The 22,732-nt window shown below is 44.5% G+C and overlaps 4 protein-coding genes and 1 pseudogene across 4 annotated transcripts in view; 3 read left to right on the forward strand and 2 right to left on the reverse strand.

The window, feature by feature from the left end:
* LOC109477428 overlaps window positions 1-4,107 on the forward strand; it is a 9,948-nt pseudogene extending 5,841 nt beyond the window's left edge.
* A 142-nt stretch (window positions 4,108-4,249) lies between these two features.
* On the reverse strand, window positions 4,250-10,616 carry LOC109477426. The gene is made up of 7 exons (XM_019778692.1): window positions 10,107-10,616; window positions 7,630-7,805; window positions 6,987-7,149; window positions 6,046-6,188; window positions 5,663-5,768; window positions 5,224-5,433; window positions 4,250-4,853 (listed from the first exon to the last, which is right to left on the reverse strand). The coding sequence occupies exons 1-7, from the start codon at window positions 10,138-10,140 to the stop codon at window positions 4,444-4,446; spliced, it is 1,242 nt and encodes a 413-aa protein (XP_019634251.1). The 5' UTR covers window positions 10,141-10,616; the 3' UTR covers window positions 4,250-4,443.
* Window positions 10,617-14,457: 3,841 nt separating this feature from the next.
* On the forward strand, window positions 14,458-18,524 carry LOC109476942. Its single transcript, XM_019777960.1, has 8 exons — window positions 14,458-14,531; window positions 14,770-14,947; window positions 15,211-15,465; window positions 15,795-15,916; window positions 16,204-16,338; window positions 16,790-16,981; window positions 17,312-17,505; window positions 17,987-18,524. The coding sequence occupies exons 1-8, from the start codon at window positions 14,459-14,461 to the stop codon at window positions 18,353-18,355; spliced, it is 1,518 nt and encodes a 505-aa protein (XP_019633519.1). The 5' UTR covers window position 14,458; the 3' UTR covers window positions 18,356-18,524.
* Window positions 18,525-19,154: 630 nt separating this feature from the next.
* LOC109477087 lies at window positions 19,155-20,651 on the reverse strand. The gene is made up of 2 exons (XM_019778127.1): window positions 20,563-20,651; window positions 19,155-20,272 (listed from the first exon to the last, which is right to left on the reverse strand). Exons 1-2 carry the CDS (start codon window positions 20,583-20,585, stop codon window positions 19,306-19,308), a joined length of 990 nt encoding a protein of 329 aa, XP_019633686.1. The 5' UTR covers window positions 20,586-20,651; the 3' UTR covers window positions 19,155-19,305.
* Window positions 20,652-21,879: 1,228 nt separating this feature from the next.
* The window catches only part of LOC109476943, a 3,244-nt gene continuing 2,391 nt past the window's right edge, over window positions 21,880-22,732 (forward strand). Inside the window, exon 1 of the mRNA XM_019777961.1 lies at window positions 21,880-22,006. Coding sequence (XP_019633520.1) covers window positions 21,880-22,006 — 127 coding nt within the window. The remainder of the gene's footprint in view (window positions 22,007-22,732) is intronic.

Below are 22,732 nucleotides of genomic sequence, written 5' to 3' on the forward strand. Positions count from 1 at the left end.
TTCTTTTGCCATCATCTTCAAAGATGCCACCAGCAACCAGAAATTATGACTATCTAGGGCTCTGCCATCATCTTACGAGATGGCTAAAATTGAATTAAAATATATGCGTATAATCTACTTTTTTTTCCTTTCCTCCTGTTATGTTTCTCTAGACCGTTACGTGATCATGGGGAACCACCGGGACTCCTGGACTCTGGGAGCGGTGGACCCGACCAGCGGCACCGCCGTCATGGTGGAGGTCACCCGGGCCTTCATGCAGATGGTCAAACGGGGTGAGTTACGGCAACGCGATTTTAGTTTACGGACATGAACCACAAATTTAACACTAAAGTAAGCTGGGGATTAGGTATTCGGGCCTTTTCACATTCTCCATCAAATTGAAGACAAGCCACGATTGTGTCGTCCGCTGTTCTGGCCACAATTCTGTGGCCCAAAATACGTAAGACGAATGTGAGGTCTGCTATGATATCTGCCTGCCTTGTTTCCTTCAGGCTGGAGACCGCGGAGATCGCTGGTGTTCTGTACCTGGGACGGTGAGGAGTATGGGATACATGGATCCATGGAGTATGTCGAGGTACCTAGACCTAGACCCGCGAGGTTTCTACACTTGACAGATATATAACATCTCTCAAGACTTCTAAAATATCTCGTCTCATCGTCGTGACTTTTACACATTCCTGTATTATCGTACATGTATAGTGAGGCCTTAGGTGTCTACACTTCACAGATACAGTATCTCTTTAGACTTCTCTTTCCATCATACGTTTCACATCACGCGTTTGCCGATTCTAGTGATTAGGCATTTCATCATTTCGCATTCCCTTCACTAAACCGGGCTTGATGTGTTGATAAATTTAAGGAGTTCCACAGAAACCTGGCGGAGAGGGCTGTCGTCTACATCAACATCGACACAGCAGTCAGGGGTGAGTTATGTCATTGTCCTAAGTGACGTCATATAAACATATAAAATACAGAAGTAGGAGATAGAGCTGCATTTCTTTCGATCTCGGTAAAAAGCTGTGCTGCCACGGATATACATGTTATTGAGTAAAGTATTGAAACATGGTGTTAGGTACAGGTCGGCATTGACTTTAAAATTGATGATCTCCATTTTGCCGGTTTATTTCCCTCCACAGCAACCTACACACTACGCCCCAGGATATCCCCGTCAGCCCGGCAGGAGGTCAGAGAAGCCACCAAACGGGTGAATTATCTCTTTATGTTCTGCCTTTTGTCAATGGTTTTCGATGAATTCCTTTACTGTATCATTTTCTGTCTTCCTACCTCCCCCCCCCCCCGTCTCTATTTCAAGATGGTTAATGAGTTGCACTTCCGAAGAAATCAGCCTCCAAGATCTTGAATTTTGTCCACCAATTTTCACCGTTCCTCATTTACTGTTGTATCAGACGTGATGACTGCTGTCAATGAAGTTCTAGGAAAAAAACTCCTGTCGTTCAGTGTGAATGATTACCCATCATTCTTGTTCTCCAGCTGCCGTGGCCGGAAACCGTCACAGAAGGCACCACGATGTACGACGTTTGGCGCAAGCGCAGTCCTATAGACCCGAACGATGAAAACACACAGCCCAGGTACTCTTGCTAATTTTTTCTCAGGCTAATTTTAATAGTATCGTACTTTCAACACAATAGATCCCAATAACTTGCTAACGAGTTGTTACTGTAACATCAGTATGATTGAGGTCCCCTTTCCACCAGATAACGGTCCCTGAGACTGTTCAGAGACCAAAATTGGACTTGGGTACCCTTGACTTTCTAACTGGAATAAAATCTCAATATAAAAGCGTGATTTAAAAGGCAACAAGACATACTATTGAAGTATTCAAATTTTCTGAACCACCTACGAAATATTCGGTTGCGCAGGTGATGTTACAGTAAATTTCTGACTCTGTTCCACCCAGAATAAGTCTCCTGGGATCGGGCAGTGACTTCGCCGGCTTCGTGCACCGGGTCGGGATATCCTGCATTGACCTCAGCTTCACCTTTGACCCCGTGAGTCTCACTGAACGAATAACGTTTAAGGGTCAAAGTTTAGTACCATAGAAACACTGGTGAAACAAAAATGAATTCAAATGATGAATCCAATGTTAGATATTTCTTACAATTAACTTGTTTCTTTTGCCAGCACCATAGATCGATAAAAAAATCACAGATATCTATGTAAGATCGTGTAAAGCTTTAAACATCTACTCATAACGTTACCCTTTTCTGTGTTCGTGGATAAAAGAATTTACATGAAATTACGTTTTTAAGGTTGACATGAAAATTGTATCCTCTGTAGGCACTCGGTGTGTCCAACTACCCCCTGTACCACACTGGGTACGAGACTTTCCATCTACAGGCAGACATCATTGACCCTGGGTTCAAGTTTAACCGCGGGATCGCCCAGCTGGCCGCTGACCTGGTCCGGGGGTTCGCTGACCCCGTCATCCTGCCCTTTGACCTGGAGGAATATGCTAATTACCTGCATGTCATGCGCACTGACCTGCAGGCAGAGTATGGAGCAGATCTGGTCAATCATGACATTTCATTGGGTAAGTACGTAAACACGCACAGAGGCCAAACTTATAAGGCAAAACAATGATCAGTTGAATTTATTCAATGTTGTATTTATCAACTTTGTCCACATTTTGTTGTGACCTGTATTTAGCCCAGTGTGGGCAAAATGGGCTATGAATGTCTTCATTGTTTTCAATAAGTTGACGTTGTTTTTTGAATTGATATTCCAGACTCTCTGGACTCGGCCATCCAAAACTTCACAGACGCTGCCCAGGCCTTCCACACACGGCTGCGGGATAGCGACAGGAACAAGTATAGTATTTACCCTGAGATTTATAATCTACCGAAACGGTTTTAATATTGAACTCGTTTAAAAAAAAACATTCCAACAAGACTGACTGGTTTTTTTGCTGACATGACAGTCGCCAACATTTTGTAAAAGATCCCAGTTCTTCCAAATCACTTTGCTAGATGTAAACTGTTAATCGATGACGCATCATTTTTTTCTTCCTTGCCCACCTCTCTCAGCCCGTTCGAAGTGCGCATGTACAATGATCAGCTGATGCAGCTGGAACGCGCCTTCATCGACCCGCTAGGCCTGCCGGGAAGACCCTTCTACAGGTGAATAGTCGCCAAGACCATGGATGTGTTTTTTTCCATGAATAACGTTACCCAACTAAATTTTTGGTCTTTAAAGTGTAATAGATTCCGGTTAGTTGGGCAGTCCGTCTGTATATCACTCTGTGGCCTTCATATCTGTATATCACTCTGTGACCTATCAACTGTGACCTTCGTAGGGAAAACTGCTCCCCCTTTGTTCTTTGATTACTTGTGTGTTGACACTGTTTGTTGTTGTTGTTTACAGACATACTCTGATGGCGCCCAGTAAACACAACAAGTACGCGTCGGACCCCTTCCCTGCCCTGTCCGACACCATCTTCGACGCGGAGCGGTCCGAAGACCCGGTGCCAGCCTGGAGGGAGGTGGCCAAGCAGGTGCCAATCATCGCCTTCAACATCCAATCAGCGGCCAGCACACTGCTGACGCCGGCCTAATGGTTCCAACTGTCATGTGCGATGTCCAATAGTAGGAGGCGTCCATTTATGTGTCATGCTTAGTATCCAATCAAATACGAGCATCTCAAACCCATGTTAAAAATGACTTCAAATATCTAGTCAACGAGATCTTGTGTTTAAAAAGTTAGTGCAGCAAACAATTTGTTTCCAGTTCATTTTACGTCTTATCCTGTCCTCTTCACTAAGTTTTCGATTGAGCTTTGTCTCCTAGTACATTAAGTTAAGGTGACGTGATTTTACAACACAAAAAAGTAGTAGCTTCATGTGGAAAGTTTTTTTCATACTTAAGCAATTCTAAGTGCGAGACTCATGGTTTGTTTGATTCTTTATTCTTAATCTTGCATGAAATATTGTTCAAGGTACAAGATAATAATATGCAGTGGGTAATTTATGTACAGTGATTAAGAAATTATTTAAAATGGGCTCCACGTAAGCGGCGCTACTACTTTCCATAATCGTGCAGCTGGTATTCCGATACAATAATAACAGACAATTAAAGAGTGTGAGGAAAAGAATTTTGCCAAATGTGTTTGCATTCGATGAATATACAAGGTTAATTTCTGCATATGTACAACAATTTATCCTACTTATACATGCACCACATAATAAGACATTAAGAGGTAACAACGTTGTCACAACTGAATCTGTCATGGCCAAAGACGGTAAAAAAGTTTAAGAAATGCAACAACGCTATCATACTATCACTGATATGACATTCATTTACAAGTATACGTACATTACTGCTATCGAAAACCCAAACGAGCTCGAGACTATGTTATACGTTACTAAAATTCTTTTAAATTCTATATCTATTCTATTGTATGATCTAGGCTCTTCCTTTATTTACTGTCCTATGCACCCATATTCAGTGCCAGTTTTTCCTCGTGTTCGTCCTCCTCCTGCTCCTGAATGTTTCCCAGCTTTAACAGCGACACGGCCTCCGGGCTGATCCTGGCCGGCGAACTGTTGTTGCTGACCACGGGGTCGGAGCCGGTCGGGCTGGAAATCCGACCCTCGGATGTGGAGGCGCGAGACTCCGCCCCGTCTCTGATCGAGCGCGCGGAACTGGAGGCACGGGAGCTGTCTCGTTCCCGGCCCAGCCCGCTGTCTCCGTCCGAAGAGCGCCGGTCGCTCAGCTTCCCCGACTCCGGCCGGTACAACATCTTCCCCATCTCCTCAGCGTGCGTCGCCGCCTCGATCGTTCTTAACTTTTCCCGCCGGTTTCTCCGACTTTCTTGTAAGTCCCTGGTAGGATTCGCACCTGTGATGATTAAAACAGAAGTCATAAAAGTCTTGTGACACTGGAAACTTGAAATCCCAAAGTTTTAAAGGCCAGTAAGGACAAAAATCAAAATTCCGTCTGAGGATAGCTTGATCAAATACCCAGATGTTTATCATGGATTATCAAGTGTTTTTTTTTTAATTTTGGATATGATCAATACAATGATAAAATGCTGCAGTGCTTCATATGTTCCACTAGAAGGTGGTGACAGGTGACATTGTGTGAAAAGATAACCCTTTCAAGTAAAGGATGGCGAGCTAAAATATCATGCCTTTGCCTGCAAATGTTCCAACTCGTTTCCTCGCGATTTTATGTAGTAAGGAGAAGACGAAGACATCTGTGTTCTTACCTCTCGAGCTGAAGTAAGTGGAGTTGTAGCTGTACCTCACGCACGGCTGGATCTCCCCCTCCCCCACCCTGAGCGGCTCGCCCCCCTCCCCCTTGTAGCCCAGGTCCTGGTCCAGCTCCCGGTCCTCCTCCAGCTGCCTGATGACCCGCTCTGCCTCCTCCTCATCCTGGTACTTCTGCTTCAGGTCACTGTACAGGCTCTGCACCAGGTCTGGGGGGAAGGATGGAGATGTTTATTACTCCGTGAAGGAGGTATACCTCCTGCAGGAGTATTGTGGTCGGACCGTTATTCGTGTTCGCAGCTAAAACACAGGGTTCCGTTTGTGTTCAGTCTGCTTCGTGTGTAATTCTATATACATGTATTAATGTGAGGTCCGCACCACCAAAAAAATGGATGAAGTGTCAAGCTAATTTTGAATCCAACTAAAGTCTATGCTTACCGGCGACTTTGGCACAGTGTATTCTCTTCAGCGCAGACAGCAGCTGTTTGATGAGATCGTCCTGGTCCACGCGCGCCCCAACCCACAACATCAGCGCGTGAAGCACCTGGGAACAGTAAATAAACAAATACATTGTAAGTAAATAAATAAAGGACCTGGTCGGAGTATGATCAAGAATGCACAGATTACGCTCAGCGACAGCATTAGATTTTAGCGGTATGGCTGCGAATTACATTGACAGACATAAAACGCTTATGTCATTTATACATGTCTTATGATTAGTCATGGATCACTGCGTTATGTTATAAGGCAGTCGTAATGCACAGGTTGACCATCATCATGGTCTATGTTCATGTTGTCATATGCGGGTATTGGTGCAGTACCTGGTGTGTCCGCAACTTGTTCTGGCGCTTGCACGTCTCCAACTCCCTTGGCGTAATGTTGAGAAGCCTGACCAATCGCGTCCATCCTTGTGGCAGGTATTGGACGATGTTGAGGGAAACCACCTTCAACAACTGAAGGAAATCTGTAACATAGATCGCCATAGGATGAGAACATATTGTGCTAACATTGTTCCGTTCGTTGACTTTTAGAATTCACAAAGACTGTTATTGCTTGGTTATTGGGTCAGAAATTTCATCCTTTCCAAATTAGATTGATTGCACAAGGATTGACAAAATGGCTCAGAGTATCGCTCATAAACACTGATATTGTTTCTTTCCTTTCTTGTTTGTTTGTTAAGTGAGAGAGTTGTTTGTAGTGGCGCCCGAGCGTGACAGGTTCGTGTAACGAAGACTCTGTGTTCTGTAACGTGAACCCGCGGACTCACAAAGGGCGGGAATTACGTCTGTGCTGTGAGTCAACATCGCGCTTTTGTAGGGATTGGGTAAAGTACAAACATTCCCGGGTCTGGTGGCGGCCCTCCGGAGTTCTGACGCAGTAAACATGTTGGAGTCTTCACTCTGATCAGGAATTATGTTTCATGAAGTGTTTCAGCTCTTTTTAATCAAACATCTCCGGATCTGAGATATTCTTCGATATGACTCGATGTCTGATCTATAATTTGTTTCATGGAAATGTGTTATTAGGAAATAAGTGCCAGAAATGACATAAACCTAACTTTTGCACGAAACCTTAAAGAAGCTCCAACAACAACCCAGGATCTGGTTTTTTGTGCGGTTCAAAGTTTTTATATCGACTAACATTATAAAATCACAAGTCTGGATAATAGTGATGGACATCGGTATAGCGATAGCATCATTCCTGCCATGTGTCGTACCATGGTATCAGCCCGTCTTATAAATAAACAAACAAACCTACGTACCATCTCCCACCAAAGACATGACATGTCCCTCCAGCAGCTCGGCCAGGTACCCCTGCCAGGCGCCGTGCCGGGACCTCAGCCCGTCGCAGAACGCCAGGTACCCCCGCTCACCCTTGGCAGCTATCCGCTTCAGGAAGGCCTTGTTCACGGCTGTCTCCTTCACCTGATAGTCAACAACGCAATGCGCAACACGGTCAGGACCACGGCCAGGACCATGGATAGAGCAAACGGTCAGGACCACAGTTAGTACCACGGCCAGGACCACAGTTAGGACCACGGCTAGGACCACAGTCAGTACCATGGCCAGGACCACACTTAGTACCACGGTCAGGACCACACTTTACCACGGCCAGGACCCCACTTGGTACCACGGCCAGGACCACAGTTAGTACCAGGACCAAGATCAGGATCATGATTCGTGAGGCCAAACGATACCACTATCTGTTATAGATTTTTTGGGACTTTAATCGTGCGTGATATCTTTTTTATATATTTTGTACTACCCTTACCTCCTTCCTCATAGCTTCGTTCGAATGAAAATCGGTCTGCATAAAATCACCTAGCCTAAAGCGGGAGAGCGACGCTACGAAGAGCTAGGTAATACAACAAACAAATAAATAAATAAACAAACAGACAAACAAACCTTGTCGGCCTTGATGACGCGCACGTCAGGCAAAGTGAGCGCGCCCTTGCCGATGAGATAGTGGAACAGCCGTGAGGGCGGCGCCGTGAACAGCTCGGTGACCAGCTCTCTCCTGTACCGGTGGAACAGCAGCTTCTGTTCTAACGTCAGAGGGTCGGACGGCAGCGTGTACAGGCCTGGGGTGGGGGAAGGATTAAAGGACGTGTTTGTTACCTTTCACGTGTAGTGCAATAGAATAGCATTGATTCTTTTTAAAGCACTATGTTTGAAAGTCGTATATGTTGATGTGCAAGATGTAAAATATGTTATCATGTCATCTGAAGTACTTGAGCAAGTACGTCTACACCATGGTATCTTCATAATGACGATAATGTTTGTCCATCTTATATGTTTATCATATAGTTATATAGATATACGTATAATTATCGTAATAGTTAGTTATAATCATATAAAGAATCGATATCATTCAAAAATTCAGAATCAGTGGAATTTTCTAGACTAACCATGACCAGTTGATAGTTGCACGACATAAGATACATGTATATGATTTACAGTTCTGATGTTACCACCGAGATATTGTTAGCTGTTGCCTGTTTAAGATGTAGTGATTTAGTATTGTCGTTTTCCGTGTTTATTGACGTAAAAGGAACTACTAAGACAGAGTGAGACTACAGATTCACAACACTACATCATCCCTCAGTCCCACAGATATTAGATACATATATGCATGTACCTATAAACAACAACTGTCCTATTTTTAGCGGTAGAATTCGTCACTGTTTGCGTTTCTGTATCAAACCGAAGATAACATGGTTTGTAACAATGGTTGGTGTTAAATTCAGGTATCTGTTGTTGTGTGTGACCAGGACAGCTCTGTTGACACCCGGGTTCTCTTTGTCGTCCTGTCCATCTCACGTGATAATATTTCACCTCCGACCCGAATCTGTCAGTTCGGTAATCTCAGAACGTCGCCTGAGCAACTGTCCGTGTTGATGTGTCCACAGGACGGCTACACGGAATAGTCTAGGCACAGTGACGTGTCTAGTGGTCAGTAATCCCGCTCTGGGATCGAAGGGTCGGTGGGTCGAATCCAGGCGGAGAAAATAGAACACTAGCGACAACGTTTTGTCTGTGTTATAGGACTCGACACCTGTTTATGAGTAAATGTTTAAGTTTAAGTTTATACTGGTTTTGCGAACTGGTTTTGAAACGTTGCGATATCGCCAGCAAGATATCGCAACAAATCTACTATGATAATGCATATGATCTACCTAAAAGTTAGAGGCTTTACAAACCATTGCTACTCGTTTAAAACGTGCAGTGAGCTGGCCTCACCATAGGGTAGTAGGAGGTGGATTATCAGTATCATATATTATACACATCTTACTGATCCAATATTCTGGGTCGCATATGTATCATATTTGACATTAGCACGTTTTCACGTAGGCAAATCGTCGCACCCGTGATGACGCAATACGCAAGTGGACCGCTCCCTGTTGTTTTTTCTAACCCTATAACACGAACTGCGAGTCAGGATCGGTCATACTCTTTGTACTGATGACATGTCGGTCGTTACAAATCTGTTCCAACAACACCGTAGGGCTAGGAGAAAGACCCGTCTCTTGGCAACGTTGTCTTAAGAAAGCCAGCCTGTCTTACTGTTAAGCTATGAAAAGCTGAAGCTATTCATTAGCCATTGCTTCCGAAAAAAAGTCTACGAAGAAAAACCAGATAGACTCGGCATTATTACTACTTCACATTCTGTGTGTTTCATTGCAATTGACCTTTGGGGATTCGAAGAGTTTGCAAATGTAATATATTTCTCCAGTATACGTACCGCACATTGTTTTTTCGTTAGTTACTGATGACAAGGACATGAAATATAGTGTCCTTGGTATGAAATATTGAGGTTGACAGAATAGGGACCAAGAATCCGGCCCAGTCGGAGCGTCATTGTTCGCAAGTCGGATTCAACACGACAAGAACAAAGACAGACTTCGGTGTCAATGCACTCCTCAGTACAGCTGTGTGAGGGCATAAAATATTCAACACCAAGACCAATATTTGTAGGAAAATACGGATATCGTCGAAGAGATTCTTGCATTGGCACAATAGTGTCGAGATCCAAGGCTAAAGGATACCTGTACGAGATAAATAAGTTGACTGGGCCTTAAGAGTTTAAGAGTTTGGTTATAAAGCAGCGACGCGTTTTTCGTTTGGAGTAATAGGTGTATCAATGGGGAACGATAGAGCCAGCACAGGAAATGGTCTTGATACAATAATGTCATTTTCCTATAAAACAGGCCGTGTATAGCGACGTTGGTCGTAAGGCACGTTAAAACCAGTCAGAGAGGAAAGGAAAGTATTTGTTATGATTTTAAACAGCATGCCTTGATGTGAACGCCGATTGTTAAAGGTTACCCAATACAGAGTACAAACAAACTACGCTAGAAGAATCACAATAAAGCAAGGTTTACCTCTGATGGGGATATTCCTCCGTTTTCTGGACATTGTCGCTGGTGTGTTCTACACTTCTGTAGTCACACACGTCCCAGCTCCGCGCCCGTCACCACGGCTAGGTTCTAAACACCGCAGGTGATGTTTACACAGAGTACAGGTGTTCTGCCGTTGTCCGACACTTGTTGGAGACAGGGGGCGTTTGTGAGCACTCTCTGAGTCCCGCTCTCTCAGTAACCAGGGGGTCTATGGACAACCCACAGCGTTAAACTTTACTAAACATCGCCCTTTTTCCTCAGCAGCGGTCTGACTTTGGTTGGTGAAGGCGGTAAACATGTGTAGGGGAGGGTACCAGGGCTGTGCGCCTTAGAGACGGGATGTGTCGGCGCGACGAGGTGTTCCCCTCGCACCTGGGCGGGGGAGAACAAAGGCGCGAGTCACCTGGCGGGAGTGTCGATGTACAGATCACGTCAACATAAACACGCGCGGGCATACTGAGCCCGCCAGGCGGGGGGATAATATGACATGGATCAGTTGTGGCCAAGTGTTGATGTTTTTCATCGGCGGTTCATCAGGTGTGGGCGGGGCATATGGTCGCTAGGGGCAACAACCAATCATAGGCTGCTCCGATCATTGCCGTATGGAAAGCATGGGAGAGGGGATATTTTTATGATGGCTTGCAATACCTCAAGTTAAAGGAAGTGGTTTATTTTCTTAGAGACACCCAAGAAATCTTCATACCAAGGCATTGAGTCAGGCGTATTGCCAAAACACATTTTACTGCGTCCCTGTCGCCATAGCGAGTACAGCAACAAATGAGATATTCCTATCTACCGTACTCGGTTAAGAATCTAAGACCCATCATTTTCAATATAAGACAATCAAGATATATGATGTTCATGTACATCATGTACATGATTCCTGTGTCAAGCTGTATAGTATACTGTAACAGTATAGCCCTTGTTGTCTACAATGAACAATGAAAGACTTTTGTAGAACTTCGGGGTGTAAAAGACACCATATCGTGAAGGGCGCATTGACAATTGAAGACAAAATCTTCATTAATTTACTTTAGCCAGCATAGTTTTCCCTGTGAAATGTGCATGTTTATTATCTGCCATTTGAAACAAAATTGCAAGGGGTCCAAAACTGGACTGGATTTTTCTTAATAGACCAAGACCTATCGATAAGCAAGCAAACAAATAAAACTTACGAAAAACCTTCATAGTCATCCCGTTAACCATATATAACAGCATCACTGTGATAAGATATAACATACCTACCTACGATAGAAACAGAAGTAGCCATGCGCATATGTAGTGTCGAAGTTACAACATGGCGTTGAAATACTCCTTGCGGTTAACAAGTGAGTTGCAGAACTTTTCGCGCTCGCGTGACCTGAGACTTGTCCGCAGAGGGAACCAGCCCGCCTAGCGGTTGAGTGGAACAATACAAGTCTGGATATTGGATCTAATCATTACGAATTTATAGAAAATACAAATTCCAATACTATATAGTATATTTTATTTTTCAATTTAGAAACCTGCCATACTCTCTGAGTCTCTTTATTAATGAAACGATTCTGTATCATGGATCATGGTCGGTTGGCTGGTTGGCTGGCTGGCTGGCTGGCTGCATGGCTGGCTGGCTGGCTGGCTGGCTGGCTGGCTGGCTGGCTGGCTGGCTGGCTGGCTGCATGGCTGGCTGGCTGGCTGGCTGTAAATACCAGAGAAAGTCCCTCTTGTCCACGTGTGGTTATACTATAGGTAAGGACGCGTTGTCTGTACAACTTCTCTTTGTCCGCCTGTATGTAATTCTGGCCCGCCCGAGGAGGCAAACATCACTTTCTGACTGGCCCCCGGGTCAGACGACACAATGCCGCCCTAGCAACGTGGGTAGCAACGGGCCCTTGTGCGGCGGGCGATCACATGTCGGCTGGCTGGGTCGAGTGGCCGGGAACTGTTGATGGTACAAACTACAGGGTTAAGGGTGTCCGTCATCACGAGATTTATGTGAAGGAGCGTTTTCTAACTTGAAGACGTCGATGAAGACGACAAAGTAAGTGAAGATGTCTTGGTGGCCACCTGCTTGGCGTTATATTGTGAACTTGAACGTACATGTGCAGGCTCACTTGACGAGAAGGCCTCGAAAAACAGCTTATATTTGATAGACAAATAGCGCTTTGTAGTAAATTGCCCGTCTCATGTGTTGGACACACATTTACGCAAACTATATCATTGACATTATGGCCACCATACATGGTTGAAAAGGTGGTTAAGTTGGTATCGTTGCAAAAAGGTTGAGAATCTTTATCATTTCTAACCCGTTTGCTTTGTGAATAAGTGTATGTGAACTTGGGGTTTTGTTTTCGGCTTGTACTTATATTTACACATCGATTAACCACAATTAGGTTGTATTTTGCCCTAAATATTGGACAAAACGGGCCAGAAATCAGCAAACAATCTTACAAGAGATTACGCAGCTGTTGGACATGAAATGGTTTATTTTGGAAGCAAACACCTGTTTGGATTGTACAGTTTATTGTTCCGCCGCACGAATCTTTTAACAGGGCTTTAAACCTGACCCTGGGAGCATATGGCGGCGGCTTTGGACACATTACTTTGGGCTTTGCACGTTTACTTTGTAAATCCTAAACACATGGCTTCGGAATTTGCGTAATTATAGGTTTCACCAAGGACATTATACAGAACTTGGTTTCTCGAACCATTATTGAAGAATAAGACTTGTTTTTCAACGCAAAAATTTTGCAAGAACATTCCAGAATTCACAATAACAGGTAAAATATGAACAGATTGAGGACTTGATTTAACGTATATGTTGGATTGTTACGCCATAACTAGGCATGTCACAAATAATTACACCTTTTGGTTACTTCTGTTTGGGGTTTTCTTGCTTTTTGTTGCAAGTCTAGTATCGTTACTACGCAATGCCACGTAACCTATCAGTTAAACGTAAACATATACATATAAATACACAAAAAGAAGAGAGGAGTTTTTAGTGTATATAATGTTTAGTTGCTATGCCATGAACAGAGTTGTCACAAGTAGCCCTTCTCCGCTCGCTGGTGCATGTCAGACATGTGATAGGCTGCCGCCCTGGAGAGCCCATAGCCGCCTGCTCTACCGTGACTTTGCGTCCTATTTGGGTGTAACCGTAATCTCCAAGCAGATGTATCGGTCGGGAGTTGTTTTGTGGGTCTGTTGTGGACTTTACTGTGTCTCTACGTCTCTCTCTACTGATACTTGTTTTTCCTTAAGTAGAAAGAGGTGAAACAAACCAAATGTACATTAATAGGAAAGACGTAGACGCACAGAAAGAGCAACAAAACGTGCCAGTCCCATACATCTGCTTGGAGATTAGCGTAACCGTATCGCCCTCGTGAGGTCTTCGGGGGGAGCTGAACTGGAACCCCGCCTGTGTGCACTGCTACCGACCCGTGAACGGGCCATCAGATATGGCCGAGACAGCTTACACGGGGAGAGAAAACCGGAACAAAAGCTGCAAGTTTCAACTATGTATTCATAGAGAGGGGAGAGAGAACATACATAACACATGTCAGTTTGATAATAGTTTAGCAAAGCAGTACAGGCAAAGAATAAAATCTACCGTAGCACCCCTGATTACCTCGCTGTTTCTGAAACATCTTTAGTTACAGAGATGTTTGACTTTAAAACACTGGATACCGGCTCGAACTTTGAAGAGAGCAAAATTAAGCTGACCGTTTGAATATGAATACGTGCTTGGAACTGGCATTGCCGGAACTTCAGCCCAATCAATGGGAAACGCGGCCTCGTGTTCCCCACTTTCACATCATTCAGACGGCCTTTGAAGTACGCGTGAATGCGCAGAAGTGTCCTTTCCTTAAATTATTCAAAAGTTTCCTGTGGCAATAGGAGCCCTTTAGATACATTTGAGTGTGCGGCACTCCATTGGATAGCGGTATGATCCGCTACTGCAAAACGCGACTTCTTTGATTACATGCATACCTGATGATGTGACCTGAAAATTTCTGGAGCACAAGTCACTCTCTCTATACGTACTAGAACTTTTAACGGCGATTTGGAACAGTATGTGCACGTTGAACGCTGGCATGCGAGGCCGAGGACGAACAGCCAATTCCAGTAGCGTGCAGCTTGGGTGACTAACATCAGCCGGGATGTCACTCTCAACTGTCCAGACGTAGTGTCGGATCTTTCACACAACACTTGTTGTGAAAATACAGCGGTCTACACGGACGTGTTTTGCCCAGTTGTGAAAAGGGGTCATCTTCCTACAGCCAGTACAACGGGAACAGACGCTAGCGAGAGGCGAAGAAGATACAACAAGGAAGCGAGGCGCTTTGTAGAAAACCATGTGGAGTAAAGCGAACTGTAGGGAACTCAGTTGTGCGGTTTGCGACGTGTACACTCCAGACGATTTCGTTCGTGAGTATCAAAACAATAGATCCAGAAACTGTCCTTGTCACTTAGACTGCCATGGCCCTTTGCAGCAGCCTGTGGCTAGTCGGACAGCCTTAGCAATATGATGTAGCATTTGTTTTACTGTTTTCCCTGCACCTGAAGGTAGCGCGGTTAGGCTGGAAGTGTACCAGTGCATATCGTTACATCGTTACATCATGTTTTTGTTTACTCGGTTGTTTATTTGTTTGTTTATTTTCCCCAGTGCCCCTGTCCGAAGGTAACGCGGTGCGGCTGGACGTGAACCGGCCCACCCTGCTGCAGTACATCGCCACCCGCAGCCCCTCCCAGCTGTTCGACGCGCTGGTCGCGAAGAAAGCGCTGAGCCGGCGGGACGTCCACGTCATCTGTAACAACAAGGAGACAGACATCGACATTAACAGGTGGGCTGTAGTTTGAACGAAAACCGCTAGACGTCTCAAAAATGAAATGCAAATCCTTAGTGCACCAATAAGCCGGGTAAGCGTATAAGCCAGGAACGTCAGTGAAAAGAAAACAACTGGCTACCATTTTAGTGCAAATGCTGCGTACTAGAACCTTTACTTTGTCTGTGATATTAGTCTGGAGACAATTCATTTATTCATCCATCCTTTCATCCGTTCCTTCGTTCATTCATTCATTCATCCATCCATCCATTCCACCCCAGCGCACTACTAGACACCATCAGCCGGAAGGGCGATGACGCCTTCAAAGCGCTCTCGGAGGCGCTACGGAAGGGCGGTTCCTGGCAGGGATACCTGGCCGACGTGCTTGAGGGGAAGGGGCTCATGATAGGTCTAACGGCGAGTTTTAAGGTTGTGGCGTCCGCCGTCTCGGCCCGTTTCCACAACAGCTGGACGTCCCTGCCGCGGGAACTCAGGCTGCCTAGAGAGGATCTGGAGTACTGCAAACGGGAAAACAGGTAAGGTTGATTATATACCTAACCTTAAAATCCATCCACTGTTCACAAACCTAGAGCTAACGCTGACCACTCTTACCTGTTAACATTCATTACCTTATCTTACCAACTAATAAGAATAATCAAGACTGCCACAAACCTCGAATAAGGTACTGTGCAGATCGATGTAGCTGTTAGCTAGTTTTGGGCTCAAACAAAATGGCTTTTCTTGCTCCCCAGCTGCTATTGAATAATAATTGATTTTAGGCTCATACATTAGAGTATTACGAGACCCATAATCTCGCATAATACGTCTTTAAGAAAGTCACAACGGCCGTTTCACGCTTCTGCAGACAGGTCCAGGACAAGGTGCTGAACGCGCTGGTCCGCTGGCGGCGCCTGCGCACTGACATCTACGAGCTGAAGGAAGAACTGAAGGAGGTGCTGGTCAGGATGAAGTGCCCGGATGTAGCAGGTGAATCGTGTGAAATAAATTTGTGGTGGATGATTGACTTTTAATTTTCTCCAATCCCATATCAGGCTCAAATACTACCCTAGAAGAGCACCTAGAAGACCTTTAAAATCTTTTCTATGTGGGCAGGTGTACTATATCTTGTCTATGTTGGCAGGTCACTATAGACCCACCCTTACTTACTGTTGTCGTTCTTAGTACACAGATGTATCAGATTAAAATATGTACATGAGGAATTAATTTCCAGAACTAATGAGGAAAGTCTAAAATTCCCTATCTATTCATCTCAGACCAGATAGACGAGATCGATGATGAGGACCCGCCCCTGCCCAGCCCGAGGAAGAAACATAAAAAAACGGAAAGTCCCTTACCTCATGAGGAGGAGGAGCCGAACCAACCGGACCAGGATACTGAAGAGGACGGCGGTATGTACTTTATCATTTTGACATAAGATATAAGAAAACTTTATTAGCATTGACAGACTCACGAAAAAGCTTAATTATCGCTAATTTACAATACAATATCAAAATTTCACGGAGGATTAAAAACATTAGAGAAACATTTAGTTATGATGACATCATTTTCAAACGTACAATTTTGAAAGTACAGAAATCAAATTATACATATATATCTAAAAATTACGGGTGGAATCATTTTTGACATTTGTTATAGAGCACTATTGCTTGGTACAAGACATATCGTTTCAGTCTCTCAGTTTTTACTGCAAGGCTAACTTGAGTGAAGTCAGGGCCGAAATATTTCAAGAAAAGCCTGAGATTAAATAGTATATCAATAATTTTGCATTCTTCTAGTTCAAATTTCTGTCTAACAATGATATCAACAAGACGGTTATTCTTTCTATCTACCCTCTTGCAGGTGAAGCCAGTAACGGGCGGAAGATGAAAGCCACCTTACAGCTGGAGCATGACGGGGGGTCGATCACTATATCCCTGGGGAGGGTCCAGGTGGACCGGGATGACATCCGCACCACCAGTCTGAGGGACACGCTGTGTTACGTCTTAGAGAACGTCAAAGTGTCGTCCCGGGAAAGAACCAAACTGCCGCCAGGTGAGAGCTCTCGTATTCGTCTGTCGTGACTCAACAGATTTCAAAAGTTGGGCAAAATATAGGAGCTGAAATATAGACATTGGCCGCATTGGATCTGATATTTTTTGCAGAAAGTCTGTGGCGCCCCCCGTCTCTGTTGAGGGATGCTTGTAATGCCCTGAAGTAGATGGACTCTTTAACCCCTCGTGCAAAAGAGTCCGGTTCTTTGTCCAGGATGCTTACTTTATCCAATGAGACTGAATGCCCAGGCGATATATGTTGTGAGACTTCCGAAGTAGTCGAGCTAGGTTGTTTGTGTTCTAAGAACCTAACATACAGATTGTCTTCCAGGCCTGGAGATGGAGGATCAGAGCCATGCCCTGGCCAGCGCGGGAGTGACGTCAGAGATCTCGGGGCTGGGGAGGGACACAGACAACCTGTGTCCGGTGCTGGGGGTGCACGTCTACGTCACTTCCGTCGTGCCGCACATCAAACCTTTTCTGGACGTCGCGAACGCCGCACTGGGGGAGATGGCACGATGGCAGGTGGGGGTTGAGCTGTTGGCAATTAACATATAGTATTATCTGTGTCTGTATCTGTATAGCCGGTATAACCGCCCTTCGGCGCTGCGGCAGCTAGCTATATCACACCGTACGACTTGTTACACTCAATCTTTGCACATTTAATTGCATAAGTTGTTTAAAGCTTTCTAGTGATGATGTCCCAACTGTGACTGAGTTTTTGAACACCTCAATTCTTGGTTGATAACTCTGATATTTGAAGGCATGACTGTTTAATTCTTGTTCTTTTCTGGTTTATTAGTCAGTTTATTAGTCATTTTGTACATCATGCACAGTCACAATTATATATATAGTTATATAGTATAGACGTTCAGGTGACCAAGATAATAACGTCGCCATAATAACGTCACCTAGAAGGATAATCGCGTGGCTTTGCAAGAGGTGAATGTGTTCATTTGTAGGAGTGTGTACTAGTCTATCATACACCGTCTTATTTCCTACGCAGAGAGACGTCCGTCTTAAAGAAGCGGTGGCCTACTTGCAGGAGCTTGGCGTGGAGGTGGTCCGCGTGTCTCCCCACTCCGCCTCAAGCGTCGTCTTCGTGGTCCTGAGCCGCAGCATGACGTCACTCACGTCGCTATGGGAACAGTACCGGCAGGGTTACCTCCGTAGGATGTTCCAGAGAACCCTGGTGAACGAGCGGCTGCTGAGGAAGATCAGCCGGCGGACGGTACCGCGTATCAACGTCAGGAACGTCACCGTGGAGACGTACATGAACGAGGAACATTACAAGTTCAGTAGGAACAGACTGCAGATGATTAAAGACCAGCTGGGACCTTCAGACGGTTTGGTGAGGGAGTCGCTAAGAATCTAGAGTTTGCAAAGACTTAACACCGGTGCCGCTGGTCAATGTCGGAACCGTCACCATGGAAACGTAGGTGACATGCGAAAGTTAAGTAGAAACAGACTTCAGTGATGACGGACCAGCTCATACCTTCAGACGGTTCGGTACGGGAGAACGTAGAGTTTACTGAGGCTTGTTTCACTATTACTAACGCTACTATGAGCAGGGTACGCTTGCTATTGGGAACCACATAATCGAACAATTATCAAGACAATGATGAAGTATCAGCCGAAGTCTTATTTAATCAATACTTTTTTTATTAAGTCGAAAGAAATAAAATGGCTTAATACTTTTATCAAACCACCCTCGTCGTGTCATTATGTCTATACTACCATCGAATGTAAATTCCTTTAGCAAAACGAAAAACACTAATTTGTCTACTTTTCATCTATGTGTAGTAAGAACTGGTTGGAGGAACCTGACGGAGGGGAGCAAGGGGCCAGTACCTGGCCTGGGCACTTAGGCAGGTAGTAAGAAATACACTCATCTAATACATTATCCCAATTCTGCAATATTCACCCAAATGTTGCTAATACGGCAAAGCAAGGTCAAAAGCGCTACACACCTCCTAACCTAACAATATTACTGTTTATCACTAAGTTATGATACACATGATTGTCGACAATTAAAGACTAGTTGGGAACATCGCAGTCCAACTCCCAACCATAGATGGCCTTGCTCACGACTAACCTTGGTCTGTAGAAGGTCGTGAGACCATGGTTGCTGATGTGCACATGTGACTGGGGATACCCCTACCTTGGTAGTGGTTACCGTCTGAAACGTCTGACTCTTCAGAAAATTTATCCAGTTACAAGTACATGATTTATTTTGTATTACTTGACACATAAATGACTGTATCCTTTCGATATACTCAGGTTCAGTTTGAGATTTTTGCCATTTCAGGAAACACAAAAATCATCTTAATGCTTGGAAGGGGGACCATCTGCCAATTTTCTTCTTCTGAGGTCGATTTCCATGATAAGGTTCATTTTGGTGTTATAATATGTCAGGTCGTTGCCTAACTCGTTGCGCTGGCGGACTGCGAATCCAATACAACCTAAGGAGGCAACCAGCGCAAGGGCAGCAATACTGATCTTTTCCCGCATACCCTCTAGCCGGCAGCCGGCGACACCAGCAGCTATTGACGCGAATAACGTGATTTTTGTCGCTCTATCCTTGTAACTCTTCCTCATCTCTTCGATTTTATGATTCAGAGTTTCAAGCACGCCTTCTGCTTTCTTCAAACATTCGATGCAAGTGTCAAACACGGGATGAATGTCGCTCTGGATTGACTTGTACCTCTGCAGAGCCCTTTCTGTTTCTGAGTCGTTGTCCAAGTTTACAGCCATTTCCACTATTTCCATGGCTTCTTCAAACTTCTGGTCAATGCTCTCCATCTTCTCCTTTACAAAAGTTAGCTTAGAGTCAATCTTTGCCCATTCAACTGGACAGGCCTTCTTGATAGCGATCTGTTTCTCAGGATTTTCTGCGAGATACTTAATGAGCACCCACTCAACGAAATCAAACGCGAACTCGTAGACATTGAAAACAAGTTCCCCGACCTCAGAAACAAGTTTCAGTTCATTTAGAAGGGTCCGGAAGTAGGATACCTTGGGTGGTGGTCGTGCACCCTCAGGCTGAGGTCGGCCGCCCGTGAATACATACTGTAGGTGCATATGAGGTCCCATCAGCCAAGACCACGCACAGTCACAAGGTACCAGTACCGGTACCGGTTGTGGCGGTTTTGGCTTCGCCTTTTGACGCTTATCTCTTGCCTTATCCAAGGTAACACGCATGATAGAAGACAGCTTAGACAACTTCACGTCGTCAACCGTACTCATTGCATCGGTCATGGCGTTTTGCAATGCTTGGGGCATCAACATACTCCTGAAACGAACAAAAATCAAGTTGATTGCTGAGAAAAGATACTCTCTGCTTTCTTGTTGTGGCAAAACGTTACACATTCAATTATTTCCCTGCCTTACAAGTACATGTAAGTAACATTTGCTCGATTCATTACATGATAAATCAAGATCCTTCACATCAATAAAACGGTAGGAAAATAATTTTTTACTCTTGGTCGCGTTGGTCTGATTTTTGCGATTTTCGCTCCGTTCCCCCCTGATCGGTTTAGCAAATACCACAAACCCACAGTGTGGAGAGGGAGCTGCACTTACGTGTTGACGGCACGTAGGGACATGGTGAGCCTTGGAACGGGCGATACGGTCCTCCAGAAGAACACTTATGAATCGGAATAGGACTACTGTGGGGGATTAAAGTAAACGATTTGTAAGAACAAGAAAGAAATACAACAGTTTCGGGTCTTCCTCTTCTTGTTCAGCAACAACACTACAGAAAGACAACTAAATCATCTCAAATATCTGTTGACAAATGTTAATGATTTTGCCCATAACGGAGATGCCTGTTTGTCCACGATAACAGGTCTGCTCTATGTATCGAATGGCGACACCTGTGGTGTAAACACACTAACGTCTGAAAAATATACCAGTAGTCTGGCTGGAACGATGCCAAAAAACACACAAAAGCCCTCTAGAACCATGGTTCGTCAAATTATCCAATAATACTGGAAAACCTGCCAGATGAAACGTCCCTTCCGAATGATTTGCTCATGCTACAATTTTGTCTCTTAAAAGTATTTAAATTTTTAAAGATTTTGTCTCTCAACAGGTGTTGACATACGATACATGCGCGAAGAAAAGTCGTGTTGTTGTAGGTAACTGAATCTAAAGCTCCTTGGTAATTGGAAACAGGGCCGCCATGTTTCTCAGCAATGCTTGAATATACGTCTTATAGTCTAGACTGTACGTCTAAGAAATCTGCTGTTCTGAAGTTGAAAGATAAATCAGTTCTATTTGAGGATTGTAACTGCCCTGTTGAGCGACCTATATGATATATGATGATACCGCTGGCGACCACACACTGTGCCGCTATCTAACAGTTCTGTGTACTTTGCATAATAGTTTTTCATCCCCAATCTTCAAAATACTATGTCATCCTACGTCATACGTACATTCACTAACTTTCTGTGAATGCAAAATGCACCAGATGTACATGAACAAGATCCGTACTAGTTTTACCGTCTTGTTGACGTGGAGCCTTGTTCCGGGTCGGAGTTCCAAATAGTGCGCAGTAAATCGCCGGATCTGCGAGGTTGTCACGCTAGGTTTGGCTCCCCATAGCTCGGCGATCGTTGTAGATTTTCAAATAGGTTTTGAATTGATAAAAAAAACCTTGTGTTTGTAGTGTTTTTCGGCGTGGTGAAGTTGGACGGCCAGCGAGACCTTGATTCTGACCAGGGACTGCCGTGCACCATCTTCTAGAGTACGCATGACCGGTGTTACCATGGTAATAACCATGGTGTTACGGAAGAAACACGTCTGAAGATCTCGGACTGGAGTTTCTTTTACGATTGTTGTATGCGACGGACACCCTCAGGCCGGAGGGCTACATGTAGTTCCGCCAAGAGTATGGACATGTCCTACTTGTTGGATGTAGCAAGGAACAGGAGCGTGCGATGGAGCGGGTCCAACGGCGAGCCCTCCGCATCATCAGCCGAGCTGGCAGGCGTGACGTTCCCGAACTACCCACCCTGCAGTCGAGGCGCGAGGATGCCGCTGTGAAACTCTTTAGACAGATGCTCCAGGAGGACCACCCCCTACATGACCTCGTCCCTGTCTCTAGAGCTAACGCCACTGGACGCTCTCTTAGGAACAAGAACACCATATCCACTCCCCCCAGCCAGAACAAAAAGACTCCAGAACTCGTTCCTACATCAGTCTATCAGACTATACAACCAGACTGTGTAAACGTGTCATATCTGGGATGCCCTGTTGATTTAATGTATATATTTTAATAGTATGTATATATGTGTAATATATGTTATGTACTTATCTTGCTGTTATTACTGTAAATACCAATGCCATTCAGGCAACACATATTTTTGTATGTCTGCAACGTTGGTATGAAATAAAGAATTGAATTGAAAAAAAAAAAAGGAAGGCCGGAAAATCACATTATGTCAGTGAACAGCTGTTTCCAGCCGGCTTTCGATACTAGTTTGGGTATCGTCTGCTGCCTCTTTAATTGGGATAAAACCGCGTAGTAAAATGTAAATTTTGGACCAGAAAAGTATTCTTTTTTTACACTTTTTTTTCATCGGAGCTGCCTGGAAAAAAAGTCAGAGTAACGGCTTATATGCTGAAATAGCATATTACTTCATGTTTCTGAAAAATGAAAAAAAAAAGTATAGGTTGTTGGGATAACTTTTTTGCAATGTCTGATGACGCAAATGCCTTGAAATTCCATATACTTAAGGATAGAATGGTG

This window comes from Branchiostoma belcheri, unplaced genomic scaffold, assembly GCF_001625305.1.
Source record: "Branchiostoma belcheri isolate BF01 breed outbred unplaced genomic scaffold, Haploidv18h27 scaffold4, whole genome shotgun sequence".
In the NCBI taxonomy this organism is placed as follows: domain Eukaryota; kingdom Metazoa; phylum Chordata; class Leptocardii; order Amphioxiformes; family Branchiostomatidae; genus Branchiostoma; species Branchiostoma belcheri.

Coding starts and splice junctions, on each gene's coding strand:
- LOC109477087 (XM_019778127.1), bottom strand. CDS start 20,585: ATGTCCCTACGTGCCGTCAACAC. Junction 20,273..20,562: donor TCCCTACGTGCCGTCAACAC/GTAAGTGCAGCT, acceptor TGTTCGTTTCAG/GAGTATGTTGATGCCCCAAG.
- LOC109476942 (XM_019777960.1), top strand. CDS start 14,459: ATGTGGAGTAAAGCGAACTGTAGGGAACTCAGTTGTGCGGTTTGCGAC. Junction 14,948..15,210: donor ACAGACATCGACATTAACAG/GTGGGCTGTAGT, acceptor ATTCCACCCCAG/CGCACTACTAGACACCATCA. Junction 15,917..16,203: donor GAAGTGCCCGGATGTAGCAG/GTGAATCGTGTG, acceptor TATTCATCTCAG/ACCAGATAGACGAGATCGAT.
- LOC109477426 (XM_019778692.1), bottom strand. CDS start 10,140: ATGTCCAGAAAACGGAGGAATATCCCCATCAGAG. Junction 7,806..10,106: donor GAGGAATATCCCCATCAGAG/GTAAACCTTGCT, acceptor CCCCCACCCCAG/GCCTGTACACGCTGCCGTCC. Junction 6,189..6,986: donor CATGTCTTTGGTGGGAGATG/GTACGTAGGTTT, acceptor TCTATGTTACAG/ATTTCCTTCAGTTGTTGAAG.